Here is a 22785-nt window from a genome sequence, read left to right on the forward strand (position 1 = left end):
AGCAGATCTAACTAGTTTTTGATGCTACTGGGAAGGAAAGAGAAGAACAGCACCGGAGCTTCGACGAACTCCGATGAACACTAAAACCCTAAGTGGACCTACGAAGGAAAGGGGGAAGACTTACCGAAGCTGTGGAAGTAGCGGAGGTGTGCCGCGTCTCTCTGGAGCATTCAGGTCGATGCAGCGGCCAGGGATGAGGCAGAGATGAAGCTCGACGGCGGTGGCAGCGCTCAGGTGCAGAGGTGTCGCGAGGAGGAAGAAGAGAGGAAAGGGCAATGGAAGGAAAAGGAAGGGGTCCTCCTCCCTATTTATAAGGACAAAGAGATAAGTGACAGACGCAGGAATCGAGGAGCCCAAAAAATGGATAGATAACGAGATTGTTGCCTCGATTGTCGGATGCTTATTAATAGAAGGGGTATCTTCAGCTTTAAATAAGAAGGTGATGTCATGGCGGTTTACTGCAAATCTGGAGGATGACGTCAGGGCGGTTTACAAGATTTATGCGAAGATGCAAGGGCAGGGATTTTTCTAAGTATTGAGGATTGACATGGACAAGTTCAAATCAATCTGGGGCCTAATGTTGGGGATATTACTACTGGACGTAAACCGGCCAGGAGTGGCCGGATTAACTCTATGAAGATCAGAAGCCCAGGAAGACAAAGGATGTTGGCGCTTTATGAAGACCCAAGGCCCAAAGGCGAGTTAAGGCATGTAGACATAAACCGACATTATCATGTAAACTTGTATTGTAAGATAGGAGGAATAGAGACCGAGTTGGACACGTTGATAATCCGGCCTCGGGACTCTGTAAACTGACAGGCGTCGACCTATGTATATAAAGGGACGACCTGGTGGCAGTTTAGGGACAACACACAACAACTCGAGAGCTAGGCAAAGCGGATTCGCTCCCTGGTCATCGAAACCCTAGCAATTCCATCACAACTGGAGTAGGCTTTTACCTTCATCGTAAGGGGCTGAACCAGTATAAACTCTCGCGTCCCTTGTCTGTTTTAACCCCTTTAAGCTAACCCGTAGCGATGGCTCCACGACTAAGTCCTTTCACAAGGACATGTGATGTGACAAAACCACGACAGGTATGACTATGGTTGGATCTCTTTTACCATGAATTACAATGTCTAGTCAGTCCTTGATCTTTAAAGGTGCTCTGCATTTATGTTTTGCGGTCTCAGAAAGGGCTAGCGAGATACCATCTTGTTATATCATATTATGATTGTTTTGAGAAAGTGTTGTCATCCGAGATTTATTACTATTGCTCGCTAGTTGATTATGCCATTGATATGAGTAAACATGAGACCTAAGAGTTATTGTGAATATGGTTAGTTCATAATCTTTGCTGAAAACTTGAATGTTGGCTTTACATATTTACAACAACAAGAGCAAACAGAGTTTGTAAAAGTTTTTCTTTATCACTTTCAGTTTATCAACTAAATTTCTTGAGGACAAGCAAAGGTTTAAGCTTGGGGGAGTTGATACGTCTCCGTCGTATATATTTTCCAAACACTTTTGCCCTTGTTTTGGACTCTAACTTGCATGATTTGAATGGAACTAACCCGGACTGACGCTGTTTCAAGCAGAATTGCCATGGTGTTATTTATGTGCAGAAACAAAAGTTCTCTGAATGACCTGAAACTCCAGGGAGATTATTTTTGGAAATAATAAAAATATTGGTGAAAGAATCAAGGCCAGGGGGGCCACACCCTAGCCATGAGGGTGGGGGCGCGCCCCCTGCCTCGTGGGCCCCCTGGTGCTCCACCGACCTCAACTCCAACTCCATATATTCGTGTCCGGGGAGAAAAAAATCAGGGAGAAGGATTCATCGCATTTTACGATACGGAGCCGCCACCAAGCCCTAAACTCTCTCGGGAGGGTTGATCTGGAGTCCGTTCGGGGCTCCGGAGAGGGGAATCCGTCGCCGTCGTCATCATCAACCATCCTCCATCACCAATTTCATGATGCTCACCGCCGTGCGTGAGTAATTCCATTGCAGGCTTGCTGGATGGTGATGGGTTCGATGATATTTATCATGTAATCGAGTTAGTTTTGTTAGGGTTTGATCCCTAGTATCCACTATGTTCTGAGATTGATGTTGCTATCACTTTGCTATGCTTAATGCTTGTCATTGGGGCCCGAGTGCCATGATTTCAGATCTGAACCTATTATGTTTTCATGAATATATGTGAGTTCTTGATCCTATCTTGCAAGTCTATAGTCACCTACTATGTGTTATGATCCGGCAACCCCGAAGTGACAATAATCGGGACCACTCCCGGTGATGACCATAGTTTGAGGAGTTCATGTATTCACCATGTGTTAATGCCTTGGTCTGTACTCTATTAAAAGGAGGCCTTCATATCCCTTAGTTTCCGCTAGGACCCCGCTGCCACGGGAGGGTAGGACAAAAGATGGCATGCAAGTTCTTTTCCATAAGCACGTATGACTATATTCAGAATACATGCCTACATTACATTGATGAATTGGAGCTAGTTCTGTGTCACCCTATATTATGATTGTTACATGATAAACCGCATCCGGCATAATTCTCCATCACCGATCCAATGCCTACGAGCTTTTCACATATTGTTCTTCATTTATTTACTTTTTTGTTGCTATTGTTATAATCACTATAAAACACCAAAAATGTTACTTTTGCTACTGTTACCTTTTGCCACCGTTACCACTAGTATTATATTACTTTGCTACTAAATACCTTGATGCAGATATTAAGTTATCCAGGTGTGGTTGAATTGACAACTCAGCTGCTAATACTTGAGAATATTCTTTGGCTTCCCTTGTGTCGAATCAATAAATTTGGGTTGAATACTCTACCCTCGAAAACTGTTGCGATCCCTTATACTTGTGGGTTATCAGTATGTTCCCGAGGTCTCATGCGCCCAAGCAAGAAAATCCTCACCTCCTCCCCGTCGGACTGGAATGTTCAATATAGCTTCGGCATCTAGTGCAATGAAGGTGTCTCGCACAAGGTCCCGATTTCAAGTCCAACTTTCTGTGTCTATCAAGTCACTGACTCTCTGAACATGTGTATGAGCCGGTTTGTATATCGGCGCCATTGTTACTGTAGATGGTATCCATTTGTCCTCCCAAACTGAGATGGATGCTCCATCACCAACTCTTTTCACCAAGCCCACATTGAGTGCTTCGCGGCCTGCAATGATTGCTCTCCATGTGGCTGAAGCAGACTTCAGAATAGTAGCATGCATGAAGTCTGTATCATGAAAATATCTGCTTTTCAGAACTCTGGCGCACAAGGAGTTAGGATCTGTTAGCAATCTCCACCCATGCTTCCCCAGGAGCGCCAAGTTGAACTGTCTTAGGTCACGGAATCCCATCCCGCCCTTAATTTTTGGTGTAGCTAGCTTGTCCCAAGCAATCCAATGAAGAGACTTTCTATCCAGTGAGCTTGCCCACCAGAATTTGGCCATGCTTGAGGTTAAGTTTTTGCACATTTTCTTTGTCAGGAGGAAGCAGCTCATACTAAAAGCCCGAATGGCTTGCACAATAGACTTTAGAAGAGTTTCTCGACCTGCACATGCAAATAGTCTCTCTGACCATCCACTCATATGACCTCTAGCTCTTTCCCCAGTGTGATCGAAGGTGCCGCTAGTAATCCGACCAACAGCTGTGGGGAGGCCAAGATAACGCTCTGAAAATGCTTCAACATGCACATCTATAAGCTGTTTCAGATGTTTCCTGAGTGCCGCAGGTGTGTTAGGCGAAAAATATATGGAACTTTTGCTTTTGTTCACACACTGGCCTGAGGCCTCGCCATAGATCCGAAGAATTTCATTCAATCTACTAGCACTGTCTGTATTCGCACTGATGAAAATGAGGCTGTCATCGGCAAAAAGAAGATGATTCACCCATGGGGCTCTGAAGTTAGCACAAACTCCACGATTAACATTGCCATAATACTTCAAGAGAGAAGAAAAACATTCAGCACATAATAGAAAAAGGTAGGGTGACACTGGATCACCTTGCCAAAAGCCTCTAGAAGGGGTGAAATATGGAAGCAACTCTCCATTCACTCGAATAGAGTAGCGAACAGAAGTTACACACTTCATAATTAGTCTGACCAAGGTAGCACCGAAACCCAGTTTCAGCAACATAGCCTCCAAGAAATGCCATTCTACCCGATCATATGCTTTCATCATGTCCAACTTGATTGCACAAGAGAAATTATTTCCTTTCTTCCTTCTTTTCATCGTGTGAACATTTTCGAAAGCAACTAATACGTTATCTGTGATCAAACGACCCGAAACAAAGGCACTCTGTTCCTCACTGATTATAGCATCCATGCAAGGTCTCAAACGATTTGTAAAAGCCTTGACAGCAAGTTTATAAAGCACCTGACATAGTGCAATAGGACGATATCGTGTGATATTTTGTGGATGGCGTACCTTGGAAATAAGAGTTATCAAAGTGTCGTTTAGTCCCTCTAGTAGCTTGCCACCATTCAGAAATTCAAGCACCGCCAGAACGACCTCATGTTGAAGTAGCTTCCAGTGGCACTGAAAAAATCCTGCTGTAAACCCGTCGACTCCCGGCGCTTTAGAAGGTGCCATTTGAAATAAGGCCTTGTGGATCTCAGCAGCCTCAAACGGCATCTCTAGGAGCTGACTCATCTCTGGAGTAACCCGGACTGTTACATGCCATAACAGCTCCTCCATGTTGTTGTGACCTTGGGAAGTATAAAGGGCTTGGTAAAACGCCTGTACCTCGTCTTTGTCCTCATAACCATTTGCACAAGTGGAACCATCAGATCTTTGTAGATTAGCAATTCTGTTGATGCTTTTCCGTTGCTTTGCTTGTGCTTGGAAATAGGTCGTATTGCGATCCCCTTCCCTTAGCCAGGGAACGCGAGATTGTTGCTTCATCGATATCTCTTCCAGTAGGAGTGCCTCTCGAAGTTTATCCACAGTTCTTTTCTCTTCCTCAGACAGACCCCGACCAATGGACTGCTCCCTCAGCCTAGATAGACGTTTCCTCAACTGTCTAACTGTCCTAGAAAGGCAGCCAAATTCCCTTGCCCCCCAAGGCGTAAGTTGACGTTGTAACGCACTTACGGAGTCCAGTATACCATGCAAGCCTGGCGTCCGGGCTTGATTACACCAAGTATCTGTTACCAGCTGCTCGTAGTCGCTATGGGATTGCCATACATTCTCATAATGGAAGGGTTTTGGTACAGAAGAATTGTTCCCCAGTGCATGATGGCAAAATTCAGCAACCACAAAGCAATGATCAGACTCCGTCGCACAAACATGCCGCACTCTGGTGTACTCATACATTTGTCTGAATTCTTCATTGGCAAATGCTCGATCAATACGAGCTTTCACATTTGCATCTCCGGACTGTCGGTTATCCCAAGTGTAGGGGACGTCGGTCCAACCCAAGTCATGAAGAGCACAATCATCTGTGACTTCTCGAAATGCCCTCATCTGCCACTCCGGTCGTGCCGCCGGACTAAAGTGTTCCTCGGCATACAATGTTTCATTGAAGTCACCCATACAGAGCCAGGCTGAATGTGGTATATCATGTACGTCCAAAGAAAACGCCAACTGTGATGTCTTTCTTGTGCCCTTGATGCTCCATAAAAACCAGTAAATCTCCACTCCACCGAATTCGGGGAATCCTTCCGAACCACAACATCAATGTGGCCGGTATTGTAGTTTTTTAGTTCAACTACAACATCTTTGGACCAGAACAAGCCTATCCCACCGCTTAGGCCCACACTGTCTACCGCAAAGCTTCCAACAAAACCCAAGATTTCTTTCAACTTCTCAACACGTTTCCCTCCAATCTTCGTCTCGGTGACAAAGAGGAGAACAGGACCTTCTTGCTTCACAACACTGCGAAGCTCGCGAACTGCCTCGGGGTTCCCAAGCCCCCGGCAGTTCCAACTTATGGCAATCATTGGGACGGGCAGGGCTGACCTGCAGCCGCTGCCGATGATTCAGAACTGGGTGGAGTTGGCTTCTTCTTCTTTGGTTCTCTTAGTGTACCATCATCCTCGTCCTCAATGGCCTTACCAGCAAGGGTAGTATCAGCCAACATGGCCCCATCCGAGCCATGAGCCTGGTTCGTTAGCATCGGTAGCTCAACCCTGCGGTACACTTGTACAGGAGGACCTCCCTTCCTTTTAGGTGCAGTGTTATGTTTCATTGGTGAGGTCACCTCTGCATCTCTTGCTGCCGCGCTAGAATTCTTCGTCTCTGTCTTGCTAGATTTGGTTTGTTGTGTCTTAGTGGAACTCTCGCTGGACGTCACCCGCTTCTTCTCTTCCGGTGGCCTCAGCCCCTTGCCAAAGGGTAGATCGCCATGCTCATCCCTGGTGCCGGGACACGGACAGTGAAGATCAGAGTGGCCCACATGGCCACAGGAAAGGCAAAAGTGGGGAATATTTTCATATTGGATGTCATACGGATCAGTGCTTCCCCTCCTTGCTGATTCAATAAGGATCCATCTCCTCAACGGCTTGGCCACATCCAGTGTGACTCTGGCGCGTAAATAGCCACCACCATGATCGAAGTGGATAGAAGTAACCTGTTTATCAATCTACTTGGCTATAGCCCTACTCCACTCCTTATCTCGTAGGTTGAATGGGAGATTTACTACCCGTGCCCAGACTTGCAGTTTATCAAATTTGAGCTCTGATGGGCACATACATTCGTCAAATTCAGACAGAATTACGGCATGTTTATCCATTCCACACGCGATCTCGATCCCGCTGCGAAGCAAACTCCGCAACGAAAGTGTTTTCTCCTACACTGTGGAAGCTCATCCCCTTAGGGTTTCCCCAAGCGGGCCGAAGGGCACTGGTGATGGTTTGGATGTGCAGAATATAGCGACTGAGAACATTCCCCGCCACCATCCACTTCTTCGGCGCCCCTTCAACACGATCATCTAGAACCAGTGGCTGTCTGGTGCATGTAGTACCCACCTTGGGTCTATTGTATGCAACCTTTCCCTACATTTCCGCAAGAGGATATTTCCATGACTCATCCCGTGACCTCATGGGCACAAGGCAACAACTTTCCCAATGCGCCAAGGCTCCCCTTCAAAATAGAGGAAATAACAAAAATGAAAAGGGAAAATGAAAAGAAAAAAGGCCAAAAAGGAAAAGAGAAGGACCGAAACCCAACAAAACTGACAGGAAAAGAGAAAACCATAAAATACCATGGAGCACAACATCAAAAACAAAATCTATCGCCCGCTCAGTTGTCTCCTCTCGATCCATATTGAGCCCGCCCACAACAGCGGTGCTGTAAGGGTGTGTTTAGTTTCCGGAACCAAGTGGAACGGCACAGGTCGGTTCCGTTCTGAAGGCCCATTCACATGTTTAGATCGACAGAGGAACCGGAATCAGACAATTCCAGGGAACGACATATTCCCTGCATATGTCGTCCCGCGCGGTCTCTCGAAATCGAGCGGACCACACGGAACCAGCTGGCTCTTTCCTTTTTTCCCTTCTCTCGCGCTACCCCGCCTGCGCGCAAGCTCCGCCGCTGTCGCCTGCGTGAAACCTCCCGTTCTTTCCTTCCCTTCCCTCTTGACGGAGCGGCCCGGCCAACAGCTCGTCGGTGTGCGCCGCCGCTGCTCGTCTACGTGCGCCGCTGCCGGCCGCCTCGTCTCTGTGCGCCGTCGTGTCTGCGTGTGCCGCCGCCGCTCGTATGCGTGCAGCGCTCCTGCCTCGACTGCGCGCGTTGTCGTGTCTGCATGTGTCGCCGCTGCAGCTCGTCTGCGTGCATCGTTGTGGCCTAGACTGCATTCTTCGTCGCGTCTGCGTGCGCCGTCGCCGCCTCATCTACATCTCCTCCTCTCGTTCCTTCCTTCACTGTGTCACCATGCTTGGGAGTCGAAGGCACCACGCTGGCGGATGGGGAGGCGAGGTGGCATGCCGTTCCTCTCCTAAGAACCATTCCATCCTACGTCGTTTCGTTCTAGCCGAACACCAAGATGGAATCATTCCATTCCTTTGAAATTGAACGGTTCCATGACATTCCACTTGGTTCTAGTAGAACCAAACACACCCGAAGGCTAGCTCGATGTAGGACTTGCAGTAGGCTAGTTTTAGGGCTTCTTTGATTCAAAGGAATTTTATAGAATTTATGGAGGATTGAAATCTTTAGGATTTTTTCCTATGTTGATCCTTTAATTTATAGGATTGGATCCCATAGGAATTTTTCCTATGGAATCTTTTGTACTACATTTCATAGGAAATTTAACATCCACTCCAACCTCTTTTTACAATTCCTTTGTTTTTCCCGTGGCATCAAACAATCATTGCTAATTCTATAGGATTCAAATGGGCATGCCACTCCAACCCTACACTTTTCCTATTCCTACGTTTTCAAAATCCTACGAATCAAAGAGGCCCTTAGCATTTGTGGGGCTATAGTAAGCGTGTGATGGACTAGTTCCGATGCCTGCTCGTTCGCCAGTCAGCCCATTGACTAAACCCAAAGTTTTAGGCCTAGGCGGAAATGTGAGCTCTTTTGTTCAGATCATACAAAAATTTAAAAGACACGAATATTCCTTTTCCAAATTAGGCTTTCACCCTACTTTATAGATAAAACACCACCAAATACATACAAAAATTTATCTAAGTACAAAGAAGATGCAAAATAAACCTGCTAGGGCAACAACACAAACTTGCCCAACAACAATGACAACTGAAAAAGATAGAAGAGGGGTGTCATCTGCTAAGGTGCGCAAAAAGGTGACGATCGATCATCTAAAGACCATCCAACATGTCACGTAGTCGTAAAAAATAAATCCTAAAACCATCCCAAAAAATTCTGCAAAATAACATATCCATTGAAAAAACAATACTATACCAGAATAATAAATTAGAACGATCTAGATCAACAACTACTGGACCAATAAAACACTATAATACATCTTCCCCTCTGAACGGGCTCTAATCTCGGTCTAATTGGTCTACGTGAATTAGACTCCTAATTAGACAAGAAGAGCCGCTAGGCTTTCTTGATCTCTAATTTTCTCGCAATTCTTCTTCCTGGACGTCGAAGCTTTGTCGGAGTACTACCATGGAATGCGTGGATACTTCGGAGGGGTCGTCTACTTCGACTCTCGACTCAGTGAACTCTTCTCACGGCTGGGAGGTGTAACCTAGCTGCGGGAATCGATGGGATTGTTAAGCTGCACTGACTCGTCACTGCTTTCGCTACTCTGCACCGCCGGTGAGTTTGATTGTTACCACCATCTTCATAGCGATCCTGGGTGTAATTGTGTAACATATTTTTTTTGCTGCGTAGCTCGCTTCCCAGTGGGGGTGGGGGCAGGTATGCGGAAATTTAATCCCTGGTCATGTAAATGGGGATGGGCATGGGGCAATGGGGAATGGACGGGATGGGTTTGATCCGTGGTCCCCATAGGGATTGTCGATATCCCAAGGAGTAGTTGATGAGAAGGAGCCGTTAGTGAATAGTTTGGTGATTTTAAGGTTATTAGTCAAATGGTTTAAGGGGAAAAGGATATAGGCACGGAGTAGAAGATAATTTTCCTTTAAAAAATGGATCCACCAGGTCAGAGAGCATTCACGACTTCCTAAAAAATGCAACTCTATGATCTAAATGATAGGGTATGCATTTCCCCATCTTACTTGCAATCCTCCATTGTTCTTTAAATTTCACATGTTGTTTCAAAGAAGCCCTTACTGTTTGTTTTAATTCAATCATATGGCTTTTAACTCTTACACTGCTTTTGTCGAGCTTCCTTGGTCTGTAGGTTGAAAACCATAGGAAATTTTGAGAGTGAACTACTTTGCATGTAATTCTCAAAGAAAAAATTCTACTGATTTCGCACTCATTGCTTTTCTTTTGTCTCTATGCCATGTTTGATAAATAGCCCACCTCTCAGATTTGTGTGTGTGTGTGTGTATTTATGTTTTTTTTCTTCTGTTTTTTGTGCTTTTAAAATGATGCGAACTAAGCATGCATCGAGACCAAGGAAATCTTCAAGTGTCATGACAACCCGGAGCTTCACTTTTTCTGTCAAGCACACTAATATACCCATGTTTGACACATAAAGTCACCACTTCATCTCCATTCTTGTGGAGAGGGTTAATTTTAAGGGAAACAAATGAGAAGCACAAGGATGCAACCAAGGTCATTTCATGAGAGCCCCGTCGACTTTGATGTTCTTCTCGGTGTCGAGAGGGGGGAGGACAACATATCCTCACCTGCTCGTTGGATAGTTTGGTCTCCATTCGTTGGTTTTGTTGTTGCTCATTGCTTCGTTTTTGACGATGTTGACGATGATGGTATGTAATGTCAGTAGCACGCATCAAAGGTGTGGTCTCGTGGATCTGAAGCTATAGATCTCACGAGACTGTTTGCAGATGTAGATATTTTGCTGAACCCCCATCAAGCTAGCCATCTTACTGCAATCATTTGAACTATCGGTTGCTTGGTTTGTCGGCTATGTGATGACTACGACATTGAGTCGCTTCAAAACGGTCGAAGAAGAAGGCCTCACTCAAGCCTCCATTTCATTCCACTTGTTTATTTAATGTTCTTCTCAATTATTTACCAACAAGTTTTTTCTTGAGGGGTCATATTTACCAACAATGAAACAAGTTTGTTGCGAGTATAGGATGGAATTTCCTTTTAAGAAACAAAGCTAGGGTTTCTCTACCTCCTGCCGGGGTAGCCGTTGATCCGCCTCACCTCCGGTGACTTTAGGGCCATGGGAGCGGAGTGGGTCCCGACCTTTGCTGGTGGGAGGGCTCCGTTTTTACACATCTTTTCGACTTTTGTTAGGGTTTGTGCCCTGCTTAGGAAGGTGAGATGGCGGCGGCTCCTTGAAGATGGAATAAGATTCTCCCTGCCTAGCCCCCGTTTCGGTGGTGCATCTAGTATCGTTGGTGGGCGTGTGGAGATGTATCTTCGGCGGATCTGTCTTTGATGTATTTGCTCGGATTTGGTCGTCATTCATGTACGTTCGACTATCTTCAGATTGGATCCTTTTGATCTACGCTACTCGACAGCTGTTATTGTTTTGTTGTGTTGGTCCTATGAGGCCTTAGCACGATGACTTTCCGACTGTCTACTACAACAAGTTTTGCCCGGCTCCGGTAAGGGACAGGCAATGACAGTGGCGTACCTTCGGCTCGCTTAAGTCTTTGTAGTCGTCGCTAGGTGATCTACGGATTTAGATGTAATTTTTATTATTTGTAGTGTTCGTTGTGCTATCATGATCGAAGTTGAATAGATTGGAAGTTTTCTTGTAAAAAAACAAAGATATTGCTTTTCAATTCAAAGATACTATGGTTACCAACCTTGTTTAATCAAAGATTCTAGAAAGCCACAACAAACAAATGCGATTTGTTTAAAGCTAAGAAAGAAATCGGACGGTTAGCGACAGGCCCTTGTTGGTAGATCAGACGACAAGGCTCCGGAGCCTTCCCCTCCTCTGTTCCCGTCTCGCGCGGAGCACAACGCCCGCCCTCCACCAACTTCAGCTCCAGATCCGGCGGCCGGCCGCGCCCTCCTCCCGCACCAACCAACGGCGCTGATCCCCTCCGCCATCTCCGTCCATCTCCCTCCTAATTAGGTAAGCGGCGCTGCTTCTCTTCTCCCCCCGAAACACAAAAGCTTTCCCTTTTCGCCACCTCGCCGCCGGCCTCTCACTCCTACCATGGCGCCGCCGTGCAGGCGCAGGCCTAGCGATGTCGGAGGCGGTGGGCACGCCGGAGAGCAGCGGGGCGAAGGAGCAGGAGCGGTTCCTGCCGATCGCCAACATCGGGCGCATCATGCGGCGCGGCGTGCCGGAGAACGGCAAGATCGCCAAGGACGCTAAGGAGTCCATCCAGGAGTGCGTCTCCGAGTTCATCAGCTTCATCACCAGCGAGTCAGTCTCCGCCCCTCGCCTCCCTCTCTCCCCCTCTGATCCGCTCCAGCTTTCTTAGTACGAGCTCACTCATCTGTGATCCCGGGCGCCGCAGGGCGAGCGACAAGTGCATGAAGGAGAAGCGCAAGACCATCAACGGCGACGACCTGATCTGGTCCATGGGCACGCTCGGCTTCGAGGACTACGTCGAGCCCCTCAAGCTCTATCTCAAGCTCTACCGGGAGGTGATATTCATTCATTCATTCCCCTCTTGTTGTGCTGCTTGTGCTACGAGGAATTCTGAATTGGTGTGATTGGAAGGTTGGGTGGGTACAGTATTGTTGTTGGGAATTCTGAATTTCTTCAAGGGGCCCTGTATTTGCCATGTTTAGCTGCAGTGATATGGTTCCTAGACTCATGATAGGCAGGCAAGAGGATGCCCCTGAATCGCGTCTGCTGTCGCTGTGCTCATCAAGGCATTGACTATAGTTAGGATGTCACTCACATGGGTTTGCTCCTCGCCGTGTCGATGAATGCCTGAAGGAGTTGTCAACAGCAGGGTAGTTGAAGATTTTCTGCAAACTAAACGTCCTAAGAGTACGAAGTACGCATCATTTGGGTGGAATTTCCCCTTTACTTATTATTAATGATGAATAAGACGAACCAACTTCATAGAAATTTTCCTAATTTTGTGACTGAAAGGATGATGATTGTCCCTCAGTTTTGCCTTCATTAAGCTATCAGTCTCTGACGGTTAATGTCAAATCGTTATTGTTAGATTTACCAACAAAATGTGTTACAAGCTTATTCAACTGAAAAGGAATGTGCAGCCAGAACTGCGTACGCACGATGTTACCTTTTTAGTTTTATATTTAGACCAAACTCAGGAATTTTTTTCTCTAGTATACATGGTTCTGCAAACTCCTCCTTACCAATAGAATTACAGTATTATATTTTACACGAAATAACTTTTGTGCTGATGAGTTTTTTTTACTCTTCTTTCATGAATGATGATGACCCTTGGCTCTGAAGATGGAGGTATATTCATTGCCTTACTGGTCTTCCATGTTTCGGCGATCTATTATCTTAGGTTCAAGTTTCCTGAATCTACTCTTCATTGATTGTCTTCTAGGGTGACACGTCAAAGGGTTCGAAATCTGAGCAGGCTGCAAAGAAAGTGGGTGCACTGAATGGGCAGCCTGGATCATCGGTAATATGCACTTCCTTCTCTCAAGTTGATATCAAAATGTATTCCATTACCGCATGCCTGACTCCAGCTATTAGGCTTTTTGCTTTGCGTAATCTGGCTATGCTTATGCTCATGGGCATAACGATGGAAATCTCACTGTAATATTTATGTTTTCGACAGTTCAACGGCATGTAGGGTGGAGGATGATACTGATCGGCGTATGACAAACATACACATACAATTCGTTGGCAGTGTGATCCTAGCAGTACTGCGCCTTTGTGGCCGGGGAAAGTCCCCAGCACTCTGCTTAGTTCTGTGCATGCGGGATACTTGAAATACCATGCTATGTCTTCTGTAGATGTTAGCTGTTCTTTCCCTCTCTCTAGTTCAGTCCGTGTGTTGTATGGGTCTGTCTAACCTTATGGTAAATTCAGAGATACGCCTTTTCCACGTCAACTTTTAGGGGTTAGTGACTGTAATAAGATGATGAACAGGTTTGAAAAACCGCAGTCTTTCGCTCGTGTAAGGTATTGACTGAAGAAGATAATGCAGCTGCTGATGTATGCTTTTGACCACGATAACTTGTCATCGTATTGTTTAGACTGTGGTAACTTGTCATATATTGCCTTGACTGAGACAACATGTTGTTTCTCCACCAAAGCACCACACGTGCGGGTGTCGCGGCTGTCTTGTTATGTGTTGTCGTGCAGAGGAAACTGAAGGAAATGCTATCACCGATGGGGTTGCGGGGCAGAGCTAGTAGCTTGAGTTTCCCAGCTGCTCCCTATGACTGATTCAGACTTGGTATTCATCACAGCACCGCAGGTCATTGCCATTACATGCACGATTTACTTCCCAACATTTGTGGTTCCAGTGAAATTTGACACGTTCTGTTGATTTACATTTTGACCGTCAGTTTTCTTCTGATAGAAACTTGCGTTTTTATAGACATATTACTTGACTATATAAAACAAGTAATAATACCATTTTGTGATGTACTCTCTCTTTCCCATAATGTATGTCACACTTAGCTTTGTACCCAATGTACGATACCGGTATTGTCATATTTGCCGTGCAAAATAATTTGATTTGCTTATATTTTGGGAAAGAGGGAGTAGCTGCTGGTAATAGTCTTTTCATATGATCAGTCAAACTGTAAAATGTTTGACTCACCCGATTATACTACTAATATTTTATACTGAGATAGTATATGGTTCTACTATCTAAGAGCATCTTCAATAGCTTGTCTATATTGGATGTCTATACTAGTTTTTCACGACGTGAGCCCAAAACAGGCGTCCAACAGCTTGTCTATATGGTCGTCCAAATATATAAATTCTCTAAATCGACCTCGACAATGTCCATGCTTGGATAATGTGAAGGCGTCGTCTAAACTCTGCTGCAGCCACGATTTTTTGCTCTCCTCAGCGACGGCCCATCTGTCATGGTCCCTGTATATAAACGTTCTGATGCAAAACTGAACGTGTATATGAGAAAGTCTTTTTAGACCATTGTCTATATGAATATCATCCAAATATACACATGCTATTAGAGATGCTCCAAGAGCCCAAAAGAAGGAAGGGGCCCATGATCGTGTTGCCTCTTCAAAGCCATTACCGCCTGCCGGGCCATTTGAAGATCACACGTCTCCCTCGTCTTCTTGACCGAGCACGGTCAAATTCCTGCCAGTGACGGCTCGTCGGCTACTTATCCCCCTCCCAGTTGTACTCTTCTTCTACCTCTGGACCTGTACGTCCATTCTCTTCAGCTAACCTTAGGTGACTTGGCCGATGTCGACGAGGGAGGAGCAGCAGGGCGCGAATAAGCCGCCGGCGACGGTGAGGATCATCGAGACGCTGTACGTCGAGGCCGGCACGGCCGCCGACTTCAAGTCCGTCGTGCAGCGGCTCACCGGCAGGGACTCCGGCGCCTCAGCCCTACCAGAGCAAGACCGGACGACTCCGCAGGGTGCTGACCGGAGGGCTGGGGCGGCGAGAGGGGGTGGCGCCTCCGACGCAAAGCGGGGCAGCTGAGATCGACGCTGCGTGGATAAAATGATCATTGGCTCAGCCTGCAGTAACTGTAAGCGATAGCTTTCGTTTTCATCTCTGCCCTGTTGCTTTGATCTTTCTCTGTTGGGTTCTTTTGTTGTAACAGGGAGTTGTTAATCAGACTCATACATGCATTCATCTTCTTCTTTTGTTTGATGTGTCTATCAGTTCCTTAATTAACTCATTTGTTAATGTAAGAAATCTCTCTCAAAGAACCATGAAATCCACAAGCATCAAATTTTCCAATGTTTAGCACAATAATATACTTGCAAGAGAAGTTTATACAACACACAACAATAGATACCCCAACATAATCATCGTCATATCAAAGAACGATGTATGTCATATGTCTACAATGTCAACAAAATCAAACTATACCAAACTTGAGCAATGGGTACAAATATAAGGCAAAAACTTGAGCAGCAACAATTAGGACAAGAGGAACACCAAGTGGAAACCCCTTGCAGGGAAAAACCACGGACGGCGGCGAACAATCTTCCACTATAAAGATGAATCAGGTACAAGGTGGAAGCCAACAAAGGAGACTTCAAATCCTGAATTTTATCACTCATATTTGGATAGATTTGTGGATCCAATAACCTCTCTTCTCTTCCTACTCTAAAACTCTCTCAAAGAAGAGAAAAGCTCAACTGTCTGTTTTATAGAAAGCCACCCTCGCCCAGCTTGCTAATTATCTCAAACAGTCACTATTCAAGCCTACAGCATGCCCATGGGTGGAGCTAGTTAAGTTCATGGGTGTATAGATGTACATCCATTTTTTTTTGGAACAACAGCTTAAAACCAATACTAATCTTATAACAAGTTAGTAGAGAACACTAAATTTTAATCTATGTACACCCAACTAAGAAATCTTGGTTCCGCCAATGAACACTCCTAAGTGATGTTTGGTATGTTGAAATGGCAAAAATTGTTTCCAAATGGTGAAATAAGATAAGCACCTTATCTTGTTTACAAAGTTCTATAGTGCATCCCCAAAGCTCTTCAAAGATTCAACAGATATATGTGTTAAGTTATAGGCTTAAGTTGTAACGTGACAATATGTGTGCGTGCTTGTACGTTGAGTTTGTTGTATCTAGGCAGGTTGTTAGGATAGATAGATCCTCTCTTGTATAGCCTTGGAGTATGGATCAAGTCTACAAACAACCTAGCCGTATCATGTAATCTATTGCCTATATAAACACGTACGCGTCCCTGCTGAGAGCACACGCTTCCAATCCTAGTTCTTTCATGGTAATCAGAGCCATCCTCAAACGCATCCATGGCAGCGTCGTCTTCAAGCTCCTTCCCGTCCTCGCCATTCGTACACGCCGCCACCGAGAAGCTGACGAAGGGCAACCAAGCCCTATGGCGCGCGACGGTGCCCTCGGCCATCCGTGGAGCGCAGATGGCCAAGTACCTTGACGTCGAGCAGTCGCCACCTCCCATGCAGATCGATGTGACCTCCTCCGATGGCAAGACGACGGCAAAAGCGCCGAACCTGATTTCCAAACCTGGTATGCACAAGATCAACAAGTCTTCTCCTATCTCCTGACGACTCTTCCTTGCGAGATAGCTATCCAGGTCGCCTCATGTCACACCTCTGCTGAGCTCTGGAACACGATGGAAGGGATGCTTGCATCCCACACTCGTTCCCAGACCACCAATGTTCGGATCGCCCTCGCAAACTTGCAGAAGGGCAACTCCTCCATCACCGACTACGTCGGGAAGATCAAGTCCCTCTGCGACGAGCTGATCGCTGCATGGAAGAGGGTGGACGACGACGACATCGTCTCCCACATCCTGGCCGGGCTAGATGAAGATTTTGACCCGCTGGTGTCGGCCATGTGTTCCGGGGTGGAGCCGGTGACCGTGGCTGAGCTGTTCTCGCAGCTGCTGAGCTTCGAGACGAGGCTCAACCTTCGCGGCGGGGGTTCTCAATCCTCTGCCAACGCTGCTACCCGAGGCCGTAGGAACGGTGGTGGCAGTGGTGATCGCGGCCGCAGACAAGGCGGCAATGGTGGTGACCGCGGCGGGCGCGGCAGCTACTCGAACCATGCCCCCGCCCCCAGGGTCCAGTGCCAGATCTGTGGCAAGATGGGCCACCCAGCCTGGAAGTGCTGGAAGCGCTACGACGAATCCTATCAAGGCGTGGAGGAGAAGTCGACCAACCTCGCTGCACCGCAGTACGGGGTGGACACGAACTGGTACCTGGACAGTGGTGCCACTGATCACATCACAGGAGACTTGGAGAAGCTGACCGTACGTGATCGCTACGGTGGAAACGAGCAGATTCATACTGCCAGTGGTTCAGGTATGGTTATCAAGCACATTGGTCATTCAACTATTCATACTCCTGATCGAGATCTCCTAAACAACATTCTTCATGTACCTCAAGCCAACAAAAGTCTAATCTCCGCTAGCCGCCTTACCGTTGATAATGATACTTTTGTTGAAATTCATCCCTATTCTTTTCTTGTTAAGGAACGGGGAACGAAGAGGGTGCTCCTTCGCGGCAGGGGTAGAAGAGGACTCTACCCAGTTAGGCACACGGGATCCGACGCCAAGAAGCACATGCTCAGTGTCACCAAACTATCCTCGGATAGGTGGCACCGGCGTCTAGGTCATCCATCTCCTCTTATTGTTAGCAAGATCATTAGCAAGAATAATCTCCCGTGTGCAACCTTTTTCAATAAAGATTATGTTTGTGACGCCTGTCAAAAAGGCAAAAGTCACCGGTTGCCTTATCCAAAGTCAATAAGTGAATCAAAATTTCCTTTAGAACTTGTGTTTTCTGATGTTTGGGGTCCTGCTATTGAAACAATAGGAAGAAAGAAATACTATGTGAGTTTCATTGACGATTTCAGTAAATTCATATGGATATACTTGATCAAACACAAGTCCGAAGTATTTCAGAAGTTTCATGACTTTCAAAACCTAGTAGAGCATCAATTTGATCGTAAGATTCTCGCTCTACAAACAGATTGGGGAGGGGAGTATGAAAAGTTGAACTCCTTCTTCACCAAGATAGGCATATCTCACCATGTTTCGTGTCCTCACGCTCACCAACAGAACGGGTCAGCTGAGAGGAAACATCGACACATTGTCGAAGTTGGTTTATCCCTTCTTGCTCAAGCCTCTATGCCCTTAAAATTCTGGGATGAGGCCTTCATTGCGGCAACCTACTTGATCAACCGAATTCCTAGCAAAATCATCAAGTTTGAGACACCCTTTGAAAAACTCTTCCATGAAAAACCCAATTATTCCATTCTTAGAATCTTTGGGTGAGCTTGCTGGCCGAACCTAAGACCCTACAATAATCATAAACTTCAATTCCTCTCTAAGCAATGTGCTTTTCTTGGGTACAGCAATCTTCAGAAAGGGTTTAAATGTCTTGACATATCCACTGGACGAGTTTATATTTCCAGAGATGTTATCTTTGATGAAAATATTTTTCCTTTTGCTAGTCTTCATCCCAACGCCGGCACCCGTCTTCATGCCGAAATTCTATTACTTTCTCCGGAGTTATTAAATCCGTCTGATCATGGGGGTGAATGTATTGATGATCATGTGTTTAATAACCTTAATACTGCCACTAACGGAGGCTGTGCTGATGAAAATAGTGAAAAAACAGCACTCAGAAACGTCATTTTATGCAGCAGATGAGTCCAAACAGGTCCGACACCAGACCCGAGGCGGATCCCACTGCTGCGCCGGATCCCGAGAGATTTGGCGGCAGCGCAGACCCTGGCGCAGAACCTGATGTAGGCGCTCCTCCGACACCACCAGGCGCTGGGCCAACGGGCAGCCAGCCAACGCGCGACACGCAGCGCCGGTCTCCCGTGCGGGGCGGCGGCCTCAATGCAGCGGGGCCCTCCTCCGACAACTGGCGACAATCGGTTGGGTCCGGGTCGTTTTCCACCGCGGGTCCCTCCACCACGGGCAATGATGGTGCGCCCCCGACACGCTTGTCGCCTGCGCTGCGGGATTCGCTGGACCCATCTCCTGGCGCGCGGGTGCTTGATCCCACGCTGGATTCGGTGGACCCAGCCTCTGGCGCACGGGCACGCGATCCCATGCCCGACCGCACGACAGCCGAGGAGGATTCTCTGCTGGTACGAGGTGGTGGATCCTCTACGCCAACCGCCGGATCTCCTGTGGCTACACGCCCGAACACACGGGCTAAAAAAGGTATATTTAAGCCCAAAGTTCCTAGTGATGGAACTGTCAGGTATGACAAAAATTTCAAAGTTGCAAATTTTGCTGCCACTCAAGAACCTTGTAATCCAGTAGAAGCTTTGCAAGATAAAAACTGGAAAAATGCTATGGAAGTAGAATATGATGCACCCATGAAAAATAGAACCTGGCATCTAGTTCCACCTAGACTAGGTAGAAATATTATAGACTGTAAATGGGTGTATAAAATCAAAAGAAAATCTGATGGCACTATAGATAGATATAAGGCTAGACTAGTGGCTAAAGGCTTTAAGCAACGCTATGGTATTGATTATGAGGATACTTTTAGTCCGGTTGTTAAAGTAGCTACTATCAGATTGGTTTTGTCTATTGTTGTGTCTAGGGGATGGAGCCTTCGTCAATTGGATGTTCAGAATGCGTTCTTACATGGCGTTCTCGAGGAAGAGGTTTATATGAGACAACCACCTGGTTTTGTGGATAAAACCAAACCACAACATGTGTGTAGGTTGGACAAGGCCTTATATGGATTGAAACAGGCACCCAGGGCGTGGTATTCAAGGTTGAACTCAAAGCTTCAACAACTTGGTTTTCGGCCCTCCAAGGGAGACACTTCCTTGTTCTATTTCAGGAAAGGGAAGGTGATCATTTTTATGCTCATTTATGTAGATGACATAATTGTTGCTAGTTCCTCTCAAGAGGCTACCTTAGCTTTGCTTAAGAATTTGAAAAATGAGTTTGCCTTAAAGGACTTGGGCGAGTTGCACTATTTCCTAGGCATCGAAGTAAAAAGATACATGATGGTATTCTGCTAACCCAAGAAAAATATGCAACAAGGATACTTAAACGTGTAGGGATGAAGGATTGTAAACCCTCCAGTACACCTCTGTCTACTACTGAACAGTTGTCATTGCATGAAGGAGAATTGCTAAGTCCAGAGGAAGGAACAAAATACAGAAGTGTAGTTGGGGCACTACAGTACTTAACATTGACAAGACCTGATATAGCTTTTTCTGTTAATAAGGTTTGTCAATTTTTGCATTCTCCTACATCTCTGCATTGGACAGCTGTTAAGAGGATACTCAGATATATCCAAGGAAGCGCTGGAACTGGTCTTAAAATATGTAAGTCACCTTCAACAACAGTGAGTGCCTTCTCTGATGCAGATTGGGCAGGATGTCCTGATGACAGGAGGTCTACCAGTGGATTTGCTGTCTTCTTTGGCTCTAACCTTGTATCTTGGAATGCAAAGAAGCAAGCTACAGTTTCACGTTCCAGCACTGAAGCAGAATACAAATCACTAGCAAACGCAACAGCTGAGGTAATGTGGGTGGAAACCTTGCTTGATGAATTGGGAATTGCAAGGCCACGTGTCTCCTGTTTGTGGTGTGATAATTTGGGTGCAACTTACCTCTCTGCGAATCCTGTGTTCCATGCAAGAACAAAGCATATTGAAATTGATTTTCACTTTGTTCGTGAAAGAGTTGCTAAGAAGCTCTTGGACATCAGGTTCATTCCAACAGGAGATCAAGTTGCCGATGGCTTCACGAAGCCTCTTCAAGCTCGACAACTTCAAGCCTTCAAGAACAATCTCAACCTTGACGTGTTTAGATTGAGGGAGGATGTTAAGTTATAGGCTTAAGTTGTAACGTGACAATATGTGTGCGTGTTTGTACGTTGAGTTTGTTGTATCTAGGCAGGTTGTTAGGATAGATAGATCCTCTCTTGTATAGCCTTGGAGTATGGATCAAGTCTACAAACAACCTAGCCGTATCATGTAATCTATTGCCTATATAAACACGTACGCATCCCTGCTGAGAGCACACGCTTCCAATCCTAGTTCTTTCAATATGTAGTGCGTCACTAGAAGTTCTTCGACCAAGGCAAAGGGATCAGAGATCTAGGCATCAATTGGACCCACCAAACATCACATCAACTTTTTCATCTAGTTTACTTGACTTGTAAGCATGATGAGCGGGTGTATTTGCACTCCATATGCAATGCGCTGCACACAAAAAAACATTGAAAGTGCATCTCTTGGGTACTCCTATTGGGTTTTGATGATTAATGGCAAAATCAATTGAGAGGACTGACTGTTTACCAAGTTTATTTGAGAGAAATTTGATCTGAAACTTACGAGCCCCCCTCACTTGCTTCAACACAAGAGTCTCAGTATAGGTACTCCCAAGCAAATATTTTTGGAACATCTGAGCTATGACTTCAGCATTTCTGCGATTTTTCACTCAAAAATGCTTTGTCATCCTCTAGAACTTCTGAGACTTCGGTTTTCTCCAGTACTTCCGAGGTAGTTCAATCTTCATAGAAAGGAGCCACCTTTTTGGTTTGATATTTCCGTGTTTTTTCCAGGTTGATGATGTTACGGCCCAGGGGTACCTCATCATGTCAGAAGCCGGCCCAAGTAGGACGACCCGTGGCCCCCTAGGTCGGTTTATGCCCTGGGCCAACCTCACGGTCTAAGGGCCCAATAAAGAGAAGGACCCGGAAGACTTGGAGTACACGACAAGGAAGTCAACGTCTAGGAGGACTCCCCCACCGATACTAACCGAATAGGATCTTGTAAACCCTAGGTCCTGATATCCTATAAAATTTGGGGTCAGGAGCAGGAGGTCACTTCCAAGGGTTCAGAAAAGAAATCCGGCTGTGTTACTCTCAAGCAGCTGTAGAAGAAAGGCAAACTTCATGAAATTAGAAAATACCAAAAGAAAGAGGTGTTCCGAGAATTCACGAAATTATTATAATTTTTCTGTTTATTGTACCGTTTGCATGTCTAAGGGCCCAATAAAGAGAAGGACCCGGAAGACTTGGAGTACACGACAAGGAAGTCAACGTCTAGGAGAACTCCCCCACCGATACTAACCGAATAGGATCTTGTAAACCCTAGGTCCTGATATCCTATAAAATTTGGGGTCAGGAGCAGGAGGTCACTTCCAAGGGTTCAGAAAAGAAATCCGGCTGTGTTACTCTCAAGCAGCTGTAGAAGAAAGGCAAACTTCATGGAATTAGAAAATACCAAAAGAAAGAGGTGTTCCGAGAATTCACGAAATTATTATAATTTTTCTGTTTATTGTACCGTTTGCATGTGTTGATGACAGTCTGCAGTCAAATTACAACAGCATGCAGATAGAACCGGAAAATTCTTCAGTTGAACCACAGCCACAAAACAGAAGAGGAATGGCCTTATGGCCATGCATAGTGAGGCTATGGACCTCATCAAACCTGTGGTCCAAAACCTTATCCTCGGAGCACCAAAAGCACAAAATGGCATTGCAAAAGGGTTTTCAACATGGGGATTCGGAGAATTGAACTCGGGACCTTTTGCTCCCTAAGCAAATATCCTACCACTAGACTAAATCCCCATCTATGCTGTACCACTGCATCACCTTCAACTGAAGAGTTTCAGGCAAGAACAACTAGCTGCCAAATTTACAGGATCTCACTATCTGC

General features: G+C 45.9%; 2 protein-coding genes, 1 non-coding gene and 2 pseudogenes across 4 annotated transcripts; 3 read left to right on the forward strand and 2 right to left on the reverse strand.

The window, feature by feature from the left end:
- LOC123054067 (uncharacterized) overlaps positions 1-4643 on the reverse strand; it is a 78646-nt pseudogene extending 74003 nt beyond the window's left edge.
- Positions 4644-11410: 6767 nt separating this feature from the next.
- On the forward strand, positions 11411-13653 carry LOC123069141 (nuclear transcription factor Y subunit B-4). Of its 2 annotated transcripts, XM_044491927.1 has the most exons (6): positions 11411-11613; positions 11715-11910; positions 12005-12134; positions 12922-12927; positions 13022-13099; positions 13259-13653. In XM_044491927.1, exons 2-6 carry the CDS (start codon positions 11729-11731, stop codon positions 13271-13273), a joined length of 411 nt encoding a protein of 136 aa, XP_044347862.1. In that variant the 5' UTR covers positions 11411-11613; positions 11715-11728; the 3' UTR covers positions 13274-13653. The 2 variants fall into 2 exon arrangements, 1 of the variants encoding a protein (XP_044347862.1); XR_006432289.1 differs by having other exon boundaries at positions 12922-13099.
- Positions 13654-14757: 1104 nt separating this feature from the next.
- LOC123182092 (uncharacterized) lies at positions 14758-15227 on the forward strand. Its single transcript, XM_044594557.1, has one exon. It carries the CDS (start codon positions 14869-14871, stop codon positions 15109-15111), a length of 243 nt encoding a protein of 80 aa, XP_044450492.1. The 5' UTR covers positions 14758-14868; the 3' UTR covers positions 15112-15227.
- A 1669-nt stretch (positions 15228-16896) lies between these two features.
- Positions 16897-17035, forward strand: LOC123072631 (uncharacterized; annotated as a pseudogene).
- A 5590-nt stretch (positions 17036-22625) lies between these two features.
- Positions 22626-22697, reverse strand: TRNAP-AGG (transfer RNA proline (anticodon AGG)). The gene has a single exon. It is a non-coding gene; the product is annotated as a tRNA-Pro (tRNA).
- Between the last annotated feature and the right edge of the window lie 88 nt (positions 22698-22785).

Source organism: Triticum aestivum, chromosome 1A (genome assembly GCF_018294505.1).
Source record: "Triticum aestivum cultivar Chinese Spring chromosome 1A, IWGSC CS RefSeq v2.1, whole genome shotgun sequence".
NCBI classification, from domain to species: Eukaryota; Viridiplantae; Streptophyta; class Magnoliopsida; order Poales; family Poaceae; genus Triticum; species Triticum aestivum.